The sequence below is a fragment of the Diadema antillarum genome, unplaced genomic scaffold, assembly GCF_040938485.1.
Source record: "Diadema antillarum isolate AM-2024a unplaced genomic scaffold, OU_Dant_1.0 scf00000015, whole genome shotgun sequence".
NCBI classification, from domain to species: domain Eukaryota; kingdom Metazoa; phylum Echinodermata; class Echinoidea; order Diadematoida; family Diadematidae; genus Diadema; species Diadema antillarum.
In genome coordinates this window covers 2834067-2855361 of record NW_027270904.1, presented here as the reverse complement: position 1 = coordinate 2855361, position 21295 = coordinate 2834067, and the positions used below count along the sequence as shown (strand labels likewise).

At 37.8% G+C, this 21295-nt stretch overlaps 1 protein-coding gene across 1 annotated transcript in view; it reads right to left on the bottom strand.

The window, feature by feature from the left end:
• Positions 1-4852: 4852 nt before the first annotated feature.
• LOC139723847 (galanin receptor 2a-like) overlaps positions 4853-21295 on the bottom strand; it is a 44006-nt gene continuing 27563 nt past the window's right edge. Inside the window, exon 3 of the mRNA XM_071635059.1 lies at positions 4853-5667. Within this exon, the coding sequence (XP_071491160.1) occupies positions 4892-5667 (776 nt within the window). The 3' untranslated portion in view covers positions 4853-4891. The remainder of the gene's footprint in view (positions 5668-21295) is intronic.

The following is a 21295-nucleotide window of genomic DNA, read 5'->3' as shown; positions in this document are numbered from 1 at the left end:
ACTATAATACATTATGCCACATCTGTTTCGCTGTATATTCTGTTTAACTGAAATCCAAAAAAGTGATTAATATTCGTCAGTCGCTCTTTATCATGTAAATAAAATACGAAATAAATGACTCTCTTTTTTCTAGAGGCATTTATATAGGCCCTACAACTTTCTTGTTTCTGGAGGCATTTACATACAGACAGTACATCATTCACGTTATTAACGTATTATCACCATGCCATCACAGCATAATCGTTCATTACCCAATATCAGCTTTTCTGTAGGTACAATGTACATTGTAGTTTCCTGCTCGAAACAGATTTCCTGCAACACAAGACAATATATTAATAGATAACAATTATGAAACTAGAACTACCATGGTTTGTAATTGTTTGCAATTAAAGTACATGTCAAACTTTCATGTTGGTTAATCATTGATAATTGCACCTGCATGTGAGACCTCGAATAAAACAACTAAGAGTGTTAAACTACCCATATCAAAACTAAAATGTTCTTCCACCTATCGACTGCATCTAGGCGGAATCAAAATCCAGTAGAGACCAATCGAAGGCATGGGCCATACGAACGGGATTGTCCAATATCTTTGGGCAGTCCTACGTACTCCGCGCTTCGCTCTATCGTGAGCGCTTGCAATCTGCCTAACTTCTCCCAAGGCTAACTATTCGTGAAGTAACTGCACGCTGGTCAGTAAAACTTTTGCTCCTTTATTAACACATAGGCACTCACCCCCATCCCCCCCCCCCCACACACAAACACACACGCAAGCATGCACGCACATAACATTATAGTCTCAAAATAGGGCTATCAATATGAAATACTCTCTATTGTTAAACCACAAAGACGTCAATTCAATCTTTTCACGAATTTACATAACGCCTGGCACCTGTCAAGACATACGGAAGCAACAGTCTTTATACTCCATTTTTGGTTATTGCACAAAGTTTGCCTCAAGTGTGGCATTAAGTGCCATTTTACGTTGATTTTTGTAGTATATATGATTTTTAAAGCACAAAATAGTCACCGTGTAGAGGCATATATTATACTCAATGCTTTACGTATTGTTCCGGATAAATCGATCATTATCTCTTCTTCCGAAGCCTCGCTCAAATTGGACAAAAGTCATCCACGAGTGTTTCAAGTGAAAGCACCTGCTTCAATAATGACTTATGGTTTTAAGTTCAATAAAATAGTGACAAAATGAAACATAACACAAGGCCTTACTTCCTTAAAATCTACCGGCGTATAGAATATTAAACGATCTCAATGAAACCAAGTAGGCCTAAGCGTGATTAGTCAAGTAAAGAAACTGCTTCATTTTTTCCCTTTCACTATATGCCTTTTGAAACCATTTTTTCTCTTTCTCTTCCTCCCTGATCACAAATTCCATATCGATTGCCATATTATTCAAAGGGCGCAGGCAGGTGTTTGTATACTTTGTATTAGTAAAATCTCAAGACGATATACGCACGTGAGCTTAGGAGTCACGCATGTTCACTTTCATCATGTTCATATCGGGTTTTTTTGTCGAGTGGTTTATGAGTTTTTAGAAGCATCGATTTCCAAATTCTCTTCTGCACCCTCGGTTCGGTTTCTTTTATGATAACGATCACAAAAGCACCAGTACACGCGATCATTCTTACGTGATTTTCTGAGTAGCAGAGAGTTACAAGGGGAAGAAAAGAAATAGAGAAACTCTTTGTAGGCAGATATTATGAAGAATTGATTATAAACAAAGAGAACAAATAAAGCCTTAGGGCTTCACAACGTCCTCCCTTGGTAATGATACAAACAAGTTTTCACTATGTCTTGATCTCTGCAGGGTATTTTTTTTATGAAGTCAGCAGGAATAGCCACAACTTAAAGGACAAGTTCACCTTCATAAACATAAGGATTGAGAAAATGCAACAATATTAGTAAAACACATCAGTGAAAGTTTGAGGAAAATTGGACAATCGATGCAAAAGTTATGATTTTTTAAATTTTTGTGTTGGAACCGCTTGATGAGGAGACTACTACAGCTTGTGAGTCATATGCGTACAACAGTATAAAGAAAATGTAAAAGAAAATTCAACATATTTTCACTTTTTTCGCATAATAAAAGAGCACTTGACTTGCCTCTTTCTAAGGCAGGAGGAATAATATTTACCCATAACATTTGTCGGTAACGAGTCAGGGGAATGTGTACTTTTTTCAAAAGATGGAATTTCGTGAAATTCTCTTTATATTTTCCTTATATTGTTGTACGCATGTGACATCTAAGTTATTCATACACTGCAGTAGTCTTCTCATCCAGCGGGTACTGCACAAAACTTCAAAAATTCATAACTTTTGAACGGATTGTCTGATTTTCCTCAAACTTTCAATGATGTGTTCTACTAATATTGCTACCATTCTCTCAATCCTTATGTTTATGACATTTTCTATGCCCGATTTTTGATAATGAAACTTGTGCCTCTTTTTGTTTCTTTGACTTTATTTTATTTGATAAAGTCACACCTGGGCATAGACCGGAATTTTCAGGAGTCCAACATGAATTAAGGTGAATCAGTGTCTTCGCAAACTGTATCCGGTGTGCACGTGATTACTGGAGATTCGCTAACCAGAGATCCTTTTTCCTCTTTCAAAGATCACCGTGTCTTTGTTTTCGTTTCCCTCCTACCAATTAATCTCTTTATCAACATTGGTTGTTGTTGTCTTTTTCAAGTTACATCAAGATGCTTTTAAAGTGGAAATAAGAACAGCTGAAAAGGCGCACGTACCTATGATGACACATTTTCACGTGACACGTAAAATTCTCAGTCCCATGCTATGAAACTACTGACTCTAGTCAAGGTATATGGATGCCAAATTGGAAAAATTTAGGAATATCTAACAACATAGTTCCCATATAAACTGATTTCCTTCTTGATTTTGTGCAACCATGGCAAGATTTCTATCGTTTACCAAAATGATGAAACTCGGTCTAATAGACCCGGTCTATAGGGGCGGGCAAGGCTCAGCCACAAGAATAATATTCCGTGTAGCTGGCCGGGCCAGTCTTGGACCAAGAAGGTTCGAGAAATGGACTCACAACAGTCTTATTCGCTTTGATCCCTTGCTCGAAGCCGCCACTCAAAAATATTTGAAGTATGTGTCAAACTGGATCTGCCCGCCCCCCCCCCCCCCCCGATAGGAAGAAAATGAATTCACGTCTCATTGCATAATGACCAGCCACTGTCTAAGGAAGATAAGATATGTCTTTATGATGGTAATTACTTTTCGCTATCCCCTACTTACAAACGATGGGCGGTAGACAATGGTAAAGGCACGGGGGTGCGCGAATAGAAATTGCTCAAATATTGGTGAAATAGATATCAAAATTACTCGAGTGTACGAGTCTTTACGCTAATCTGACATATTAATTTATAAAGAACTATATTTGAAGATGATACCATATTAGTTTCATTTGGCGGAAATAAGGAGAAAAGTGATAAACCGGCTTTCCATGAGGGTAAAATTTCAAACACTTTCACAAAATACAGTTCAGATTTACACTTTTGCACATGTTTTCGAACGGAATTGACTTTTGTTTCATACGCTTTATCATTAGGTGAAATTTCATTGCATTTGATATATAAACGAGCAGCATATACCCGATATTATGTTAGCGTTAAATATGAATCTTCAGATTGCTCAGAAAGATGGCGGCTTCAAGCATCGAACATCAAAGGCACAAATACACCTGTGGAATTCTTTTGTCCATCCATAGAAAACTGGCAGCTGATTGAATAATTATATATAGTCAGTTGTAACTCCATCTCTCGAACCTCCTTGCTTGGACTATATAGGCCTGATTGATTCCATCTCGAAAAGTGTGTTACCACTTGTCTTGACGCCATGACGTCGATTCCCTGATGTGACACATTTCGAATTATGAAGTGAGCATTACGCTGCAATCGAAGAAAGAAATATACAGATTTACGTTGAAAGAAGGTTACCTTTTTGGTTTAATATTATATATCTATTATTTATCACAAAGTGTCCTGCCACAAGTTCAAGTCGACTGTAATAAACAAAATCAGGGCCTATATCATCAATCAATTTAATTGGTAGAAGTTGCATCACTTAGAAGATAAAGGGAATTTTAAATATTCGCACTTCACATGCTTTTAGGACAAAGTGATACCACGTATGCAAATTAGACGAGGAGTTGACGTCATAAATCTACGATTGTCTTCATGACCTTCACATAAATATCTATTTTTTTTCTTTTTTAAGCTCGAAATCGATTAAAGCAAAAAGGCTAGCTGTATCATTAAGAAGCTGTATTATGTTTGTTTGTTTGTTTTCATGTGTGTGTGTGTGTTTGTGTGTGTATGTGCTGGTATGAGTGCGCGTCGCAGTACGGTACCAACAATGGCTTACAGTTGCAAAGGGTTGTATATGCTTTCATTGACCAGATATATGATTTTTACGGTATTTCATCTGCACAAATTATTATGGGAGAATTGTGAGTTGGTGACATCAACTTGCGGTAAAAACATGTGAACATTTTAATAAGGTTTCTAAGCGTTCTAAATCTTTGTAAAATTTTGCTCGATTAAAGATTCTAACGCGGTGGGCAATCTCGGTTTTGAGTACTAGTAAACCTGATATGTACTGCAAAGGGATCAATATCATTGCAACTCCTCATAATCAGAGACGCTATCGAATATTTTTTTTTGTTATCGAATATAATTTTTTTTCGTGTTATACTTTTACATGATTTACATAATATGTAACATAATTACATAACAATCTGACACTGGATGATTCAGTGCTTATGTCCGGCGCTTGTCAGTAGTTCAGCAGTTTATTACGCCATTCATAACGAGTGTCACTTCCTTCAATTCTTTCTCAAAATTCATTTGCCGGCAGACGATCCAGCCAAACTTGGATTTGTGTTCTCAGGACTGCTGATCGTTGTAGTCAATTTCTTGCCGAACACTGCAGCCCGGAGAGCCTTCCGGTATTGCTTGCTCTTAAAGGCGTAGATGAAGGGATTCATACAGCTGTTGCAAAAGGCCACTAACACCGTTAGGTGGTAGTACCACGAGTTGAAGTCCAAATTCCAACCGCAGTTGTAAGCGAAGAAGACGAACTGATTTGGAGCCCAGCAGATCGCAAACGTCACCACCACTATGGCCAGCATCTTTACCACCTTCTTGCGCGCGCTCAACAGCTCCATGGACATAGGGCCTGACTTCCCTTCGCGCGTCGCTTGCTTCAATCTCCGCGCACTCGCCGAAAGATTGGCCATGATCAGCCAATAGGAGATGCCCATCACCGCGATGGGAATGACGTAGATGACGCAAAAATTCGCCACGCCCACGAAGGTCTGGTACTCTGTGTTGGGCCAACTGATTGTGCAGACGCCGTTGTCGTTGAAGAAGATGTAGAGCATGTAGCTGTTCATGACGATGCCGGCGACCCAAACGGTGAAGATCATCACCCCAGCTTTCTTCGCCGTGAAGATGGCGTCGTAGTGCAGGGGATGCACGATGCTGAAGTAGCGTTCCAGGGTTACCGCAGTGAGGTTCAGAACAGACGCGACGAAGCTCGTCCACAGTGGGAACTTGGACAACAAGAGTCGACACAACATCTCGCCCCCTACTCCAGCAGGAACAGGAATTTTCAGACCTAAGAAAACGAGAACAACAGAAGGAGAGAAGGAAGTGATACTTATTCAGTCAGACCGCAACGCTGCTGTTAATGAGCTCAAATCAAAAATTTACCGTACGCGCAGGTTTTTGCGCATGTCCTTTTCAGCACCCGAGATTTTGCGAGATAATTCAGAGACAAAGTGCATGGTCTACGAGATTCACTTATTGACGACATGAAGATCTACTATCCATGACTAATTGACATGGTTTGTGAATATTTGAAATAAATCACACCTTTTAATGCTTACATTATATAAAATGAGCTTATGATACCATTATTCATATCTCTGCATTATATCGATATTTTCCAAAAGACCCTGAGACAAATTAGAACAAGGCTTTGTATTTATTGCCAACCCGACCCTTTCATAGGTTGAATCACCACATGAATGATAGCCAACGTTTTAGATATACTTGTTATGATAGCACAGTAAGAACTGAATTGGTCCCTCGCTTAGAAAATAATAGAAATTGAAAGTCTCGTCGAGTAAAAATCATAGTGTGGCAATTTGAGATACATGAATGATCATGCGCTCCCAGGGTATCATTAGATAAATTACTCAGGGATGGGGACAGTGGATTAATAAGAAATAATCATTCTAATACCAAATAGAGAGCCCCAAAGAACTCATGTGCGCAAACTTAGTGCTAGATCCTTTATTATTGATTTGTATGCTATTTATTAATGCACGCTACTCTATCTAGTTGTGCAAACAAAGTTCAAGCCAAAGTTGAGTTTTCGATCAGAGTGGAGTGTTGTTCTTGTTGTTTACGTGGAGATCTTAGCTGCAGTTGCCTGAACCTGAGCGCGTATTGTGCGCGCGAACACACACACACCATAGGGTCCTACACTGTCATCTACACACAGTGTATTAAGAGTACACGTTTACTGTCATTCCGCGAGGTTCGTTCAACTCTCCACTCAGAGGGAATTAACCTATCAGAAACGCGTATTCGCGGCAAACTGACATCTCGTCAAAAATTAACTGTACAACGCAATGATTTATTCGCCAAACTGACCCGTTCATAGGATCAGTCCACGTAAAGTCATTATGTTTTCATAGAATGATATTTCCTCTTTCATTTTATACCTCTTCTATTTTGGTCCACCTTAATTTCGTTGGTCTAGTGTACCCCTTAAGAAAAATGAAAAATATGCAAATTTTGTGTTTTCTAATTTCCTTGTTCAGTATATTTAATATGTCATAACCTTTTAAGTGGTCAAATTTCATCAAAGTACAACTTTTCAGCTTTTTATCGATGTATAAATCATGAAGATTGATAATGTCGTTTAGATTTACAGACACTCTAAAAATGTGGTCTCCAAGCTCATCACGTATTCATGTCCGCGAGGTCCATGCATACGCGTACGATAAATGCGAAGGCTTTTCAGGACGTTGCGGTCTGACTGTATTATAGCGTGTAAACCACGCAGGCACAAAAATCACCATTCACGAGGCCAAGAATGTTGACAAAAAGACATCAAGTGACCGTCTTTGGGATAACATAGCTTGCCGCTCGCGGTCAATACTTGATGCATTGCTTGGGAAAGACGGAAAGAGGAGTAATGGTAAATAAGAGAACTTGAATCTATGTACACAGTATTGTGGACACTATGCCACTATGGTTTACTCGCCCCATGCACACCTGTGCGGGAGAATTCGCACGTAGCTGCAATAATAGGCGAGTGTAATACAGCGACAGATGGATAGATGTTAGAGAAAGAAGGCTTCTGTTTTTTTCTGCCAATGTTATTATGATAAGCATACATAATCAGTGTTAGGTAAAATCATCTAGAGCTGATCATAATGTTATTCATAATCAATGTTCAGTTAATTAAACACCTCACTCCGGGATCAGCGTTAAGAAACAACGAAATTGTCGAAATGAATTGTCTTTGCAAGACAATGAGATGGCATCTAAGGCATGGACATACCAACATCTGAACGTAAACATCAAACAAATTTATAGCGGCATACAGAATGATGAAATATTTTTTCATGAAATCATACACATTTCCACAGATGTATACAACTTTGATACTAACCTCTGAAACTCGTTCTGTGAAATTAAGACTCGAAATAGTTTTGACACATTGTCAAGAATCGTCTTGTGTAAACACACACACACACACACACACACACACACACACACACACACACACACAAAGTGAAATGTTCCGGAAATGTTCCGGATCCTATAACATCCTGTTAACAATGACCACTCATCTAATCATAACGCCATAAGTAGTTTAGTCCGATACATCAGAGTAAGTGGATATAAAAAGCTGCGGTCGTCCTACATCTTCCAAACAAATCTTCTTCTTTTTTTTTTCTTTCGAATAGGGTTGAACCAGGGAGGTTGAAAGCTGACATTGCCAGCTTCTTATTCATCACTCTTCGACTAATTCATCACAGACATCTATAGCTTCAATTGACCCTTTCCATGCTCAGAGCCTGATTCAATGACCATATACGAGTACTTTCAATAGATCGAGATAAAGGCCTTTCAGAGCGTATGTAATTCGATTTAACCCAACGCAGTCTTGTGCAACCGGGACTATGGGAAAATCACTTCAATGGAGAGTGTCATTTTGACGTTCTCTCATCTCTCCCTCTCTCTCCCTCTTCCTCCCTATCTCTTTTTCTCTCTCGGTCTCTCTTTTATTCTGACTGATGGTCACTTGCGCTGAAATGGTCTTGTGTCGCAAATAGTATTAGTTGATGTGTAGCGAAATTTATAGTCCCTGGACATTGGTTGTAGCGGGTTTTTGAATGACAGACATCTCTCTCGGGGTTATCAAAAGGAGATGAGAAATAATGAGCTCTCTGACCAACGCTTTTCTATTTCCTATATTTTGGTTTCGACAGATGAGCAATCGACATAATAACTTTCAGCATTATAGAGCCGGCAAAGCCGATTTGAAAATTGCCAATATGATGCAATGGATGATTATATATATATATATATATATATATATATATATATATATATATATATAATTATGTATAATATATGATTATATATATATATATATATATATATATATATATGTGTGTGTGTGTGTGTATATATATATATATATGTATATATATTGCCTCTAAATATGAAGAGTTTGTTTGCAAAAACCGATAAGTCCATTTTTGACAATTTTGAATTATGGTCTCTGTCATAAAGTACAAAATAATACCTTTTAAATGATATATTGGTCACTACATATAAAGGTATATTTTTGAAGTTATGGTCAAAAGAAGCAAAACTTTTCTTATTATTCTCTTTATTTTTCTTGACCTTTAATCGCAAATATCTCCATTTGGCAAATATGGACTTATCGGTTTTTGCAAACAAACTCTTCATATATTGCCTCTATCATCATCGTCATTATTTTCATTATTGTTTTGAAAACTATTATTTTCTTTATACAATATCTATATCATGTCCTGTATCCATCATCATTATTTTGTCCGATTTCTTTGATCCTCATTCTTGATAAAGGGCAGGGCCCGAAAGCTGGAGAATGAAAATCAAACTGTGAGGATTCAAGCTACGTCTATCGTCTTATCCTTCCTCTCACCTACACACTACTAAGATGCGACGGCCCAGTGGTTTAACAACTGAAAACACACCTTTCACACTATATATATGTATATGTATATATATATATATATATATATATATATATATATATATATATATGTTTTCTTGAACCAAACGACTGCAGTGGTGTAGTTTGCCAGATGATGCCGGCTTCTAGCTCCAACGGGACAGCGGAGGAATGGAAGAGACTGCAATCAGCATGCACGACCAAGGGCAGGGAAGGAATGGAAAAGGACAGAGAGGAACAAATACCAGACCGAGTAGCAGGTGCACCTTTTGTTCGAGGTTGTCGAGAATGATGATTCTGACGCAAATTAGGAGTTGTTCAAAGGGAAAGAAGATGGGAATTTTTCTTTAAAAAAAAAACACTCAGGCATTCTGTCATATTCCTCTAGAGAAAAAGCTGCGAAGCCGGTCTTTTGTGATCTGGTTAAGACTCGAGTGGAAGTTGATTAATAGGCTTGTCGCTGACGGATTCGAATTCATAGAAACGAGACATCGTAATGAGTTGTCGTTGTTGGTTTTTTTTTTCAATCTATAGACCAACTCGGTATGGCCTCTGTTTTTATGGCAATTTCTAACTGGGGGCTTCAAGTTTGCCTAACAAAAAATTATCAATGCACTGGCATAGCAACGCACCTGGCTCATTGCCTAATCCAGTTCCTCTTTGGGAAGCCCCCCCCCCCCCCCCCCCCGTTATGGCCGCCATATATTACAGTGCTATGAAGTTGGATTCACCTATTATATATCCAATGCATTTCAAAATGTGGAATCCAGATTGCATGCAGTAGTTGTTGCTCTGTTAGGCAAGACACGAAGCGAGCTCTCTGGTTTTCTGAACAAGCTTTACTATAAAGATGGGGATATTATGATGGATATCAGAGCAGTCTTTGGGGTTACCTGGTTGGGCGTAGGTGTAACAGCAAAATAAGTTACGAATAAATGCAATGAAAAAGACCAACTAAAGCCACCAAATTATCGCAAATACAAAGCGTTCAGAGGATTTAAGTCATTTCTTCTTTAAGTCTTGATATTTGAGTTTGGACAAAATATGCAGGTCAGGGTCATGGCTCATCTCATCTGTATAAACTGTTTCAACGACAAGGAAATTGTCTTCGCACCGAGCGCATAGTCTGCGTCCGAAGCCGAGTATGAGAGAGCGACAACAACCGATAAAAGAATGCATTCTGTCGTGTTATTGCAAACTCATAATCGAAATCAAATTTCCTGCGGCTACTCTCAGACGTAAGAGGAGATTTCTGAAGGTAGCAGAAGAACACCGACTGAAAACGGAAAATAACTGATGAGAAGTGGCGTCAAAATAATCAAACAATGTGGGTTTGACGAAAAGCAAAAATGATCCACAATAATTGCTTTTGACATGTTCCAATTTCTCTTTCGTGGCATGTCACAGCTTTTTTGACTTGATGTAACATTTCCTGCCATAATGTCAATGTGGTTGCACTTTCAGAAAGAAGGTAACAATAAACCGAGGGTATAGCAATGATGAAATCGAGAGTAGTAAAGATCCGAAGTCACAATTAAACGGTGGTCTTGTGATCCCATGAACAATAGCACCGCTGCAAAGAAAAGACGAACCTTCTCCCTTCGCGGTTGGATGATGCCTCTACGGTATTGATTAAGGGATGAGTCTGTTTATCTGTTTGTTTGTTTGTTTGTTAATGACTGTTGATTGTTTTATCGTGTGTCTTCGCGGCCTAGGACGACATGTGGAATATTTACGTGGCTTTAGTTGTTATAAGTCTGAAAATATCCTTATGGAAGGTATATTAACAACGCAGGGGAGCTAGTGTTAGAGTCTTTCTTTTCCTACAAAAGTGTGGAAGAGGAAAATGATGAAATACATTGGTATTCAATTTAATTCAATTCAATTCAATGCAAATGATTTCATTCCATATAAAGTTATACAAAGTAATATACATAACGCTTGCATCAGTACATATAAACATCAAAAGGAACTTTCAATCTCGTAATTTTCAAAAAAACATGAATACAGGTATGATAATGATATCAAGTCTGGTTCGGATATTCAGTAGATAGCCTGCATATATCCCTTTTTGTTTAAAGAATCAGTGATCTACATAAAAATAAGGGTATAGTATGGATGAAGTAAGAAGAGATACAGAAAGATGTCAAGGTATGAATGAAAAATAACAAATGAATGAATAACAATTTTAGATGTGATATGCAGCACTTCTTCCTCCGTGTTACAACCCAATGAAGTTTTTGTCATTTAGTTTGGGTGCAAAGATTATAGATTATCCACAAGAGAGTGGGAAGGAAAAAAACCAATGAATATTAAAAGGAATTCATTTGTTTTTACAAAGTGAAAGGGTTGTATCGCTAATGTTTGTGGTAGACATGTATCTTAACCAGAAAGTAATAAAGAGAGAATGTTGAAAATGAAAATGAGAATGAGGAGGAAAAATCAAGTTACGTATTTAATAGACAATGTTAGAGAGCTTGAAGCGTTGAGGCCACTTGACTCACTACATGGACACATTATACAAACACAAACAACATGGATTGACATAGAGATTAAGGATTTAAAAGTCCCCATTGTTCCTGTGTTCTGGTGTATACTTCAGAAAGCCGATGTGTCGTGGCCTGTGCGTCTGGCTTTATAGAAGGAAACTCGATGGCAATCAAACACAAAAACAAATTCGGATGTAGACATCGTTCGGAAAGGAAACACGTGATTGTTTGTATGTTTGTATGCAATCTCTTGTCAGACAAAGAAACAGAAAAGCTCTTCCAATTGAAGACAGTTCGTTGTCACATGATGCTCGTGAGCGGAATTTCTCGGTCGTAGGACCTACGTGACAACGACAGAACGTCGTTAAAGGACAAGTCCACCTTCATATACATAAGGATTGAGAGAATGCAGCAATATTAGTAGAACACATCAGTGAAAGTTTGAGGAAAATTGGACAATCCGTTCAAAAGTTACGAATATTTTAAGTATCTGCGCAGTCACTGCTGGAAGAGAAGACTACTACAGTGTATGATGTCACATGCGTACAACTATATAAGGAAAATAAAAAGAGAATTTCACAAAACTTTACTTTCTGAATAAAGTGCACATTTCTTCGACTTGCTACTGACATATGTTAAGGGTAATATTATTCCCCCTGCCTTCTGAAAGAGAGAAGTCGAGTGTTCTTTTGTTATGCGAGAAAAATGGAAATATGTTGAATTTTCTTTATTCTTTCTTTATATTGTTGTACTCATGTGACATCACAAGCTATAGTAGTCTTTTCATCCAGCCGTGATTGAGCAGAAACTTCAAAAATTCATAACTTTTTAACGGATTGTCCGATTTTGCTCAAATTTCACTGATGTGTTCTACTAATATTGCTGCATTCACTCAACCCACATGTCTATGAAGGTGAACTTGTCCTTTAATACAGCCTACGTTGTTTCGAGAATTTACACTTATGTCAGCATTGGTCGACTTGTTATCTACATTCTATAAATTCTATATACTTTCCGTCAATACTTTCTGTCAAACACTGTCAAATGCATATCTTTATGGAACAAAAATATAGTGAGCTAAATATTTCGTTCATATTTTTAAGAAGCATTCTGCTGTCTACTACAAGCATGATAAAGCTGAAACTGACTGAATATACAGACAAGTGCTTATGGCATGTCTATAGTGATATCATAGATATTGTCTTATTCTTCATCTTTTTATATACAGAACCATTTTTTTTTTTTTTGTGACCACTTCCAAAAAAGTGTTGTCTTAGATCGAGGTAATGTTTTTACCTGTCAGATTCTCATGTAAAATTACTCCAAGAGTGCTGGGTAAGTCGATCCTGTCAAGGTCAGAATAATTCAAGATAAATATTGTTTGCCCACCTTTTCCACCGTCACACAAATATTTGTCCGTGATGGGTCAACGAAGCGAGGTGTGAATAATCGATATGCGTACAGATCGATCGCTGACAGTGTGCCAGTTTTATTGATGAGCTTGGAACTCTTTACTCTTTTCTGCCTTCTCTCCATCTCTGTCTCTCTTGGTTCAATTTGTATTTAGCACAAAAGTGAGAGACGTACAAGTTCATTTCTTACCCTTACACCCTCCCACCGCTCCCCCTTCCCACCCCGTCTCAACTCTCCATCCCTTTCACCAGTAGGTCCTTATTTTTTGTCATGGGACGTTCACTGTTGAGATCATAAATACCAAACAATGGCGTTCGAGCTGTTACGAGGGATTTATACATTAAATCATGAACGTTGAAGGGCACAGCAAATCAACGGGTTTCCGATGTAGGCCTGTCCCCTCTTTCAAATCCTCTCTCTCTCTCTCTCTCTAACACGCATACAATGGCTATACATAAACTCCATCTATTAATTTGCAAAGCGATATGACTGATAATTATGGACATTAGTGCAGTAAAATGATATCGAATTAAAAGTCTTGGAGTTTCAGGCAGAGAGACCGTTAAAAAGACCATAATATACTGATGCTTGAAGTCATTCAGTTTTGTTCTCCGATATGAATGGATTGTGTCTATTGTAGCCCTGAAACATAAGAGAAATAGAATGACAAATTTAAAGGGGAAGGCTAGTAACTGATCAGTGGGAATCAGTGGAAATGCTGGGAGATGATTGTTCCAATCCTTATGGGATTCATTCAAGAGTTCATTGTATATCTATTGTTGTGTGAAAATGATTTGCTTCAGAACGGTCTCATATTCAAGTAATGTGCAGATTAATGCTCCGTCACTGACCAGGGACGCTAACCTGGAAGCATTAAACTGCACATTACTTGAATATGAGACCATTCTGAAGCAAATCATTTTCACACAACAATAGATATACAATGAACTCTTGAATGAATCCCATAAGGATTGGAACAATCATCTCCCAGCATTTCCACTGATTCCCACTGATCAGTTACTAGCCTTCCCCTTTAAAGAGCGTATGGTATCCAACCGGTGTGATATTTGATTACTTTTAAGGGAACTGTTGGATGAAATTCGATGATTTGATTGTTGTATATCACGGTATCCAACCATTATATACAACTGCAGTATTTTTAAAGGAACTGTTCGATGAAACACGTTACCTCAGACGACGTTTTTTAAATCCACCGTGGAAATGTTTCTCTAGTAGTACTCGGACTAGCAAAATTTACAAGACACATCATATTCTATGACAGGCATTCTGCGTATTCCTAGAATTAAAAGAAATTGTTACAATCTTCACAAAGGGATTTGTCTCCCATCACATGTTACTAGGTCCTATAGGCTGCCTTCTCAGATCAAACCCTGAGTGTTCTTACTTTGTGATATTCAATAAGAATTCAACCACGCAATGTAACATCACATAATATGATTAACCACAGTGATTGCTTTATCGTATTGGGTAAATGGTACAAAATTGAAAAAAGAATTCCATTTCATCTGTGTTTATATCATGGTATAGCTAACTAAAAGACCTAATTCCCTCAGTCATTGCTGCCGCTTCATAGACTCGCGTCCCCCTCTCCTTAAACTGTATCTGGAAATTAATTCCATTAGAAGGGAACCACAGTTTGAGCAGAATTGGAGCGGAAGTATATGAAAATCTGTGAGGGCTCTCATCCCCGGCCTGAGATACGATTCAGGTCTGGAGTGATTGCGACTTGACCTAGATGCTTAATTGTTGCGTGCATGAGATGGCAAGCCTTGGGGATGTTTCAGTAAAGACGAGCAGCAACCGGCCTTATCAGATATTAAACAAAATAATCCTTCATCTTGAAGCTGGGATTGTGTGACCTCATATCCTATTTATTCACAGCTTGCGGGCAACGTGAGTCCTTGTGTCTGTCCTTTTCAACGCCGTTCTGCCATCCTTGGACAGTTGGAAGAATAGAAGAGCAAGATATAGCACAGATTCTGATTCAATCATGTCAGGCGACACTAACTTTCCAAAGTCTGGGATGGGCGGAACCAAAGACCTGTATAGTTCATGGCAGAATATGTAATATTTCGAGAGCTTGAACATAAATAGCTGTATAATAGCCCCTCTCAAAGTTTGACATTGATGCGATTAGAAACTTTCGATTTCGTCGTGGGAGAAAGTCTAAAATTATCTTTTAGATTTTGTCTTCGGTGATCAATGTGTCATAATCTCATTATTTATACGGCACTTTCGGCTCCGTCGAGACATCTGCCAAGGAATATCGATTACCGAAAGGAATAAAAGGAATAATTCAGCACTGTTCTCTCCTTTTAAATGCGATATCAGTCTAATTGTGTCATAGTTCCTTTTCAGAAGAGGAAATTAATCTTTGTGTGAGGTGCTCGAGAAAATAGAAAATAGTGACAAGACTTTGCAAAGGTTTTTTTTTTTCTGCGTGTGTGTCGTGTCTTATTGCCTTTATGTGGTTCCACATTTTTGTCAAGAAATCTACGACCAAGCAAAGGCGGCTGTTTGAACTCTTTTTTTTTTGGGGGGGGGGGGGGAGAGGGGGGGGGGGCAAAGACATTGTCGCCGTACTAAGCCCTCCCCCCCCCCTTCCTCAAGCACACAAAACAGGAGATTAAATTGTTTCAACGATGGTTTTGGTGCACTTGTCAACGATCATAAGACCAATAATCGTCATCGATCAATTACAATGTATCGTACTCTCCTGCTTAACGCCTGTCAAGATGACGCATTGACATGACGTTACAGGTGTGGTTGTGCGACATCGATGAGAATTACAGTAGGAAGCAGCAGGTAGATTGAGTTTGGGTGCTGTACCAACATCATTTGTCATTTCAAAATAATCTTGTGGAAATCAATGTGACAGATGAAACGATAGATTCAAAGAATTTCAAGTCTTGTATCTGCTTTTCAACACGGCCTTTGTGTGTGACTAGTTTTCAGTGATGGTCGATATTCACTGAAGTTGGCTTTACGCTCTGACTATCAATTTCATGTTGTAAAATTGCATGGGTCTGATCATCATCAAGAAACGTAACTTTCCTTGGAACGCTTATAAGTCACGTGATCGAAGTCATGATGGACTGTTGACCTGTGGGAGATGGAATAATCATTCGTAAAATGACTTGCAAGTATTTCAAATCAGTCAGAGCCTAAAAGAAGTGTCCTCATGATAAATAAGATTTCTCTACATTGATATTCATAAAATCTCATAAAAATCAATGTGTCTATTATGATCATCATTGTCATTGCCATCATTATTACAAGTAGTAGAAGCGGAAGTAATATAGAGGAGGTATAGTAGTATATTATTTTATCATGTAGTAGTATTATTATCATAAACATTATCAGTGAATGTCATCGTTATTTTCACTGATATGATATGTGTCAATGAATACTGATTATAATCATCGATTTCTCACCATAATGCAATATTAACACAGTTCACCTATCGCGCCTATTATGGTAATATCATTTATCATCATGATCAGGAAATTGGTTCCAGTCAACCAAGGCATCTATGGTAAACTATATACCGAAAACGTTTTGATAATATTAGATTTCAATCGCAATAAAAGCACAAAGCAATTCAACACTTCTGATATGAACTCAAGACAGCTTTGGATATGCTGGATAAGTGTCTGCACGGGATTTTTAGAACTTTTTTCTTTGCATGTCTCTCCTTCACCATTTCACTATTTGCAATTTTCTGCCAAACAGTAAGATAAAAAAAAAAACACATCTTTGGTCAAAATGTTATATAAAATGGTATATTGAAGATCTGGAATTGAATTTTATCAGACCTTTATCGAACTCAGATGTCACAAGAAATTGATTATATCTGCCTGTGAAAGATTTTGGCCCTGCTTAAAAGGACCTCGCTTCCATCGAGGAGACAATGTTTTTACAAACTCTCTTCACTGTCAAAAAAAGAGATGATAATAATATCTGCCGCGATTGTAAAAAGAAAGTGAATGACACAAATGAAAAATGAAGAAAATATGCCTTCGCGACTGAATTGAACCGTCTCGACAAACACCAGTTTGAAAAGAGTTTGTTGGGGGGGGGGAAGCATTTATACGTTGACAAAAGCATCAAATTGTAATTCTGAAAAACATTCTATACTTTTCCGACCGCAGCTGTTCTCGACATTCAGGACAATTTCATCACCGAGCAGTGAAGTGAAAGAAAATCGCCATATCTAAGATTCCCATCTGCCCCTTCTCTGTGATTTGAAGTCATTAGGCAGCAGATCCTGAGTACCCCCCTCCCCTAAAAAACAAACAAACAAAACAAAACAAAACAAAAAAACGACTTCAATGAACAAACATATGTTTGGGAAAAATGTTCTGATGTTATATATTTTGCAGATGATTAGATATAACGTCCGCACGAGATGATGGTGGTGGTGGTGGTGATTGTAAGATGGTAGAGGCTGATCCTGACTTCTGGTTTTTCTAATGCTTGTGCTTGGATGGATATAGAGTTAGATGTGTTTACCCAAATGCTATGATAATAGATGTAGGGCCTATCCATACCATGCACTCAGCTAAGGTCTTCAACAGAAGGAAGGAGCAATGTGCATGTGATGGAATTGGCGTTTTCTTTATTTATTTAATAGTCCGCGGGCGTTTGTGCGTCTTGGTGTGTTTGGATGTATGTAGGTATGTATATTAATGTCTGCAATTAGCACACTGTATATATACGTTTTCATATTTCGCAATGACCACAATCACGAGGCATGAAATGAATAGGCCTACAGACCGTTGGAAACTTCCTGTATTATAATTATAGTATCAACAGTTCATTAAGGTTTCATGATCTCAGGTAATGATGATAGGTGCAGATTTCAAGTGTGATAAGTATTCTTTTTTCTCATTCTGTATCTGCAGCTTTATCTCATATTTCTTCTTCCGTGAGAATTAACTAGGTCGTCCACGAATCAGCAAACTGCCATTTTGTCGAATCACACGCGATTCCTGTTGGGATTTATGTTGTTGTTTTTTTTTCAACGTCGCACTTAGTAATTTGTTGTTTCGCTATCTTGAAATAGGACATTAATCTTTATCATCTTTTTTTTTCGCTTTTTCGCATTGAGATTTCACTGACATTGTGCTTTAAATCTTGTTCTTTATTGTTGAAAAAGGTTCAATTTCATTTATTCATTCTGATATTCATATCATTTTCAAAGGACCATATCACTTTTATATACAGTGTGAAACGAAGTTGCTTAAAATGCGTATTCTATAAGTTTCAGACACCGCGTCAGAGTAGGCGTACAATCTACAACTCTCTCTCTCCATCTCTTTCAGGTCTTTCTCGCTCTCCATCAATGTCTCTCCTTCCCTCTCTATTACATTGTATGTCAATATACATCCCTCTCCCTTTCTTTCTCCTCCCCCATGTCTCTCAATCTCATTCTGCTCTCTCCTTCCTATCCTTCTTCTTGAAATACCTCGTTCTTTCATCAGCAAAGAAAATATATTGAGGTATACGGAATCTCATATACATGTACCAAGAAGCGGAACAAGGTGTTGTTTCAGGCCTGCAGATCAATGCATTAATCAGTTCTACGAATTTCACCCAAGATTAAGGTAGGGAAATATGCATCTCCCTCATAGAGATGAACACCTTCATTTTGATTTGTTTAATTCCGCGTGCGTGCATTTCTGTAACATAGCATTATAAGAGGGAGAGTTTTGACTCATATTTTACTGCGTTCATTCGATAAAACTCTTGCCATTTGCTATTTCACGGTTGTTTGCGTTTGTTACTTGCTAACTATACCCCTATCATTTCAATATTTTCATACATCACTCAAACTGGAAAAAGAAGTGCAAGAAGGTCGTACAATCAGTCACATTAGTTTGCGTCATAAGATACTGTAGAACATGATCCGACATCTTAGGAGGCATTTGAATTATGGATCATGATATGCTACTAAAAGTAAGGACGTGTATTATAAATGAGACGAAAATAAAATGTCGCTGATGAAACTGGTACGTTCTACAATACAAGTATATAAATCATTTATACATAATTCTCGATTTTTTGTTCGTTTACCTGCTTAAGCCGTAGTCAAGATTATTAATAAAACCATTAATCATGAGGCTGTGTAATAGACACTAAGCAGACTTGAAAAGGAACTAATAGAGCAAACGACATTACATGATTTAACCAGTCTTCATTTCTTTTATGACCTAAGCCTATACATGGTGAATATCAACTTTAGGAATATTTATTTAGGAAAATAAAAAAGACCTGACATCCTCTCAAATATCCATTTATGATAGTATATGCATCACATGTGAAATGATAGTGATATGTGAGAGTAGGAAGTTACTCGTCATTCATTAAGATGTAAATAGGCACAAGTCGACATCGCCAATAACATGTCAGGGGCGGATCCAAGAATTTCGTAAAGGGGAGGCGCCTTTACAAAATTAAAGGGACGCATGTGCCCCCTATGTTTTCTTTTCATTTCTTTTGTTTTAACAACAAATAAAGAGGGGGCGCGCCCCCTCTGGATCCGCCACTGCATGTCGTGTCTTCCATTACTTTCTACATGGATGCGCTAATCCTTTCTCAATAAACTTTAACCAAATCATTCACGGTGTCATTCCACGAGTCCGACAAACACCTACGAGTCCTATATAGCCCATGAGCTCGACACTAGGAAAGTGAATTATGTATATATATATATATATATATTCTTTTTTTTTTAACAAGAAGGAGCTTGAATACGCCATCTGTAGTTCCAACAAGAAGGTTTCTATTCACAAAATTTTCAACCGGCCTCGGGCCTTATCAGTGTAGTGTATACAAGTACAATGAAAAGTCTTGATATATATATATATATATATATATATATATATATATATATATATAGTTATGGCTATAATGCCATTGACATAATTTGATATTGGATATTGGGATGATAGTGAGGGTTCCTATGTCACGATATTAATGTAGGCCTAATGATTATCTTCCTTGATGAATATTACGAATAAATTCGATTCCAATTGGTTGATGTCATATGCCAAGTGTCAGCCAATGGGAAGGCAATTTCTTCGAAAAAAAAAAATCCCTCCTGGCGCATACCATCAGCAAATGGATGTCAAATCTAAAAGAATTTTACCGAATAAAAAAAAAAAAAAAAGATGCTTCTCTGTCGGAAAAGGGAGACAATAACCCAAAAATGCCGCCAGCGTTAAAATCTCACTATTTCAGCGCTGCCCCAGTTCTCGTGTAGGGTATTATGCCAATTATGAATAAAAAAATCTCTGACAGAAAACTACTGCATTATACATGCGTCGTCCATTAGCAGGATGGAGTATAGAAACGTGTATTCCATCAAGCAGTAGCAAGGCCTGTATAGAAGTTATACTGTTCTGAAGTGGCTGTTAGTACCTTTTACCGGTATTGAAATGATTGGTCAAGGATCAAACGTCTATACAACATTATAGCATAAAGCGGAACTGCGTATTCACTGGTCTGCATGGTCGATGCTGCGTAGAGTCTCGACGACCTTGACCATTATTACGGCTAACTTCTTTTAAGACCATTCGCCACCTTTAAGAGTATAATTAAAGCATACACGTGCCTTAACATATGACCACTTGTGCCGAGTATTGAAATCTCACTCACTTTTAATCAACTCTCACTAATGCAAGGTCGCAAAAACGGGCGTATGTCGAAAGCTGCCAACGAGAAAAAGGAAATATAGAATTTACTGTGTGGATGTGTTTTTGATGGGAACGAGTGAGTAAGATGCAGCAGAAATCTAAAATCTTCAAAAGTGCAAGCAAACAAAAATATGAAATGGTGTAACTAGTCTTTGCTTGGTAGATTTGAAGATTTCTTGCTGTGTTTATATATTATTGTGTGCGTAAGGCGGATATATGGGGAAAACAGTATACAAGAAAAACCGCATAAAAAGACTAGTAATCATAACTGAAGATGAGAAAGAAAATCATGTACAGAAGGAAAAGAGGATTAAAAGAAAGAATAGAAACGAAAGCAAAACTTCATTGAGAGACGCAAGGCCGTGTTGAGAGTACAATTAA